At 39.7% G+C, this 3,887-nt stretch overlaps 1 protein-coding gene across 1 annotated transcript; it reads right to left on the minus strand.

Moving 5' to 3' along the window:
* Nucleotides 1-248: 248 nt before the first annotated feature.
* LOC122151472 (olfactory receptor 2M2-like) lies at nucleotides 249-1,155 on the minus strand. Its single transcript, XM_042782807.1, is given in 2 exon segments — nucleotides 249-576; nucleotides 578-1,155. Coding segments are annotated over 2 exon segments (906 nt in total).
* Nucleotides 1,156-3,887: the final 2,732 nt, after the last annotated feature.

Raw genomic sequence — 3,887 nt, forward strand, 5'->3', positions numbered from 1 at the left:
AAGTTTGTCTATGCTCATCATTTCGGTTGAAGAACAGCAGTTGAATTCAACCAACTTGAAAGCAACTGGTTATAAACTGATTTTTGTTTAAAGGATTTTTTATTGAATTAATATTGTTGACTGAATTCAATCATATTGTTTGCCCATAGGGCTGGAACAGAATTCCTCATGCTGGAAAATGTGATTGCTAATGATCCTGGAGTCTTTGCCTCTTGACTCTCTATATAGTTGTTTTCCCACCTTGATATTTATGCATTCTCTTTAGAGGCTGAATGTTTCCCTAGGACCTTCTGAAGAGCCCCTACCACATCCTTGTTTCTCAGGCTGTAAATGAGGGGGTTTAGCATGGGTGTGAGGACAGTGCAAAATACAGACACAGCCTGCTCTTGCTCAGGGGTGTGGGAGGAACCTGGTGTCATATACATATAAACACATGGACCCAGATAAAGACTTACCACTGTAAGATGGGAGGAGCAAGTGGCCAAGGCCTTGTTCCTGCCTTGGGGAGAGTTCATACAAAGGACAGTGAGGAAGATGAGGGTGTAGGAAGCCATGATAAGTCCAAAGGGGATAATTAGAAGTATCTTTGCATGAGATCTTCATAATTGCTGGCATCTCACAATAGAAATGGTGGATTTCTCTGGAGCCACAGATAGGCAGGCTCATAGTATAGGATGTGTGAGCCATGGAACCTAGAATGCCACCAATCCAGGACACTATGGCCATTTGCAGACAGACCCTCTGCCTCATAATGACTGCGTATCTCAGGGGGTTACAGATAGCTATGTAATGGTCAAAGGCCATAAGTGTCAAGAGAATGCATTCAGCACCTCCAAGAGTAAAGAAGAAAAATATTTGGGTTCCACAGGCAAAACGGGTAATGTTCTTTGTTCCAGAGAAATAGTTGATGGCCATCTTTGGAACAGTGCTACTGATGAGGGCCAGGTCTACAAGAGAAAGCTGGCTGAGCAGAAAGTACATTGGGGTGTGGAGCCTCAAGTCCATCCATATCAGGAGGAGAAGGATGAAGTTGCCAGTAACTGCAGCAAAGTAGATCAGGATAATTGTGTAAATAAGGAAAATGACACACTTCGTATTGGGGAAGAGTCCCATAAGAATAAAATCTGTTGTTAAGATCTCATTTCCTCCCTCCATGGCTGTGACTGATCTGGCAGAACTAAAAGAAAAAGCCAAGAAAGAGAAAAGTGTAAAGAAGTATTATATGGCCTTTTCAACTATTAGCAATTGCTGCAATAGAAGTCCCTGGATGGCACAGAGTTAAGAGCTTGGGTAATCAAAGGTTGGTGGTTCAAAGCCATCTTGAGGCACTTTGAAGAAAAAAAAAACAACTTGGACGATCTACAGCCATTGAAAACAGAGTAGAAGTTCAGTTTTACTCTGAAACACCTGAGTGAGAATCAACTTAATGGCAACTGGCTTGTATATTTTTTTCTTTCACTGTAACAATATTATATAACATTAATATCGCACACAAGTAAGATCTTACTGAAGATAATTCAGAAACGTTTGCAGCAGTATATTGACAGAACTTCCAGAGGTTCAAGCCTGATTCAGAAGAGGACGTGGAACTTGACAGCACTTAACAACAACAACAACAACTCCCCATATCTCAGTGGCTCAGGACAAGAATCATTTATTTTCCTGCTCCCACTTCTATGTCGACAGCTAGGGGATTTTGTTTCAGGCTTCAGGTCAGGTTCAGTTATTTGCTACATATCTCTCATTCTGGTGTCAGTGGCTACCTCAGGCTTGCTCTTCTCACGGAGTGTGGCAGAAGCAAAAATGGGGTGAGAGGACCATGTAATGCCTCAGGTTGGTACCGACACTACCATTTTCACCCACACTCCATTGGCTAAAATGAGTTCATATGGAAGCCCAACATTGATGTGGTATGGAAATAAACTCCTCTCACTGTGAAGCATAACAAGCATGATGGGAGAATTGAAAGCAACTCATACGATCTATTACAATGCTTCTCAAAGTTTCTACCACCAACCTCTTCAATTTCATGCTGAATTTTCAAATATTTCATAATTTGAATTCTTAGTCCTCTTTTAAATGCTGTCTGTTAAACCCAAATAATGGAGACCTATAGGTTTCAAAATCAAAAAACCAAACTCACTGCCGAGGAGTTGGATTCAACTCATAGCGACCCCTCTTTGGGTTTCCAAGGCAGTATTACTATGGAGCTAGATTGCCCAACCTTCCTTCTGAAGAGTAGTTGGTGGGTTTGGACCTTCAGCCTTCAGATTAGCAGTCAAATGCCTTAGACACTACGTCACCAGAGCTCCTATAGGTTTCAAGTGACCATAAATTTCCACTATGGCTAATAACTTGAGGTCATGTATATTCACTGAACACATCCATAGCTAAACATGCAATAGTAAGTACATAATATCTTCTCTTATATGGACTTTTGCCTAAGGATCTGGTTATATATATTCATGAAAGGAATTATAGAGAGGTGTGAAATAGAGTACAGTAGAATAAATCCATGATTCCTGCCTAGGAGTGGATTCTGTGAGGTCATTTTTTAATGACAAGAATATATCAACAAAGTAGTAATCTGATATAATCCATATTATGTATTAATTTAGACATATTCAGAGCAACCCATCAAGATAAATTCAGAAATTATTAGATCAGCTTCCATAAGCTGTGAATGAGAAATTCTATTATGTTTATATATAAGTAAGAGCATACCACCCCTCAAAAAAATTATAGAAGTAGAAATGGAAATTGTCTACTCCAAGAAGCTTGGTGCAACCTGGAGGGAATGAAGCCTGTCATGTAATTTTCTTTATGATCATGTCACTAATTACTCTGATGGTATTTAGGCATTAAGAAAATACATCAACCCACAACAAATGTGAAGGGTATAAAAATGCAGTTTAGAGGCAAGGTGGAAAACTCTGAGCAGGACATGAAAAGTGCATTAAGATGTCTCCCAAGCAACTCTGACTCAGTGATGCTTCCTGGGAGCACCAATGATGGTGTAAAATTACAAATGAAACATTAAGGCAAACTAAGAATCTACTCTCAATGTTGCTTCCTTAATATTTACTAAGTTCACTCACATCTGGGGCCCAAAAATTGTATCTTCTCATTGGCTAATTACTGTATTTTGAAATAGAAGGCATGAGAAACTCCTGGGGCTGAGGAGATGGAAGTTAAAGGGGGAAAAAATATATTAAAAAATGCTTATGCCATTAGGAGAGGATTTAATAAAAATGTTCTTAATGTTAGCCCCATATTCCTAAAGTTGCATCCAGTTATGTGAATTAAATATTTTGCCCTGGCTTCTCAAATGTCCACAAGGTCCTCTACTAAGGTCTTCATCTTAGTACACTTAGTACAATTCTTTGCAGAGGAGCAAAGAATTAGATGTGATCACGGTTAAGTCAGGTCTAAAAAAAAACCAAACCCACTGCCATCAGGTTGATTCTGACTCATAGCAACCCCCATTGCATTTTCAAGGCTGTAAATCTTTATGGAAGTAGAGGGCCTCATCTTCCCCCTGCAGAGCAGCTAGTGATCAGGTCTTCCTCTTTCTAATAATATTACCTGTGCTCATGTACCCACATTACTGGATTTTCCTCAGCCCATCCAAGTAGTAGGATCCCAGATTACTTCCTGAAAGATACAGACTCAACATTGCTAGACCCAAGGGTTTTTGTTTCCATGTGCAGACTCAGGATGTCTGAAATCATATAGACACATTACAAATACATATGACAACAGCAGGCATCCCAGAGGATCCTTGAGGTAAACAGGAAACCACAGAGGAGACAAGTCTCTAGACATCTGTTAATTGATTTATTTATCTTTATTGTATTAGATTTTCCTCAAAACAAGCCTCTATGGGG

Source organism: Orycteropus afer, unplaced genomic scaffold, assembly GCF_000298275.1.
Source record: "Orycteropus afer afer isolate SDZICR_OR568_19922 unplaced genomic scaffold, OryAfe1.0 scaffold00474, whole genome shotgun sequence".
Classification (NCBI taxonomy): Eukaryota; Metazoa; Chordata; class Mammalia; order Tubulidentata; family Orycteropodidae; genus Orycteropus; species Orycteropus afer.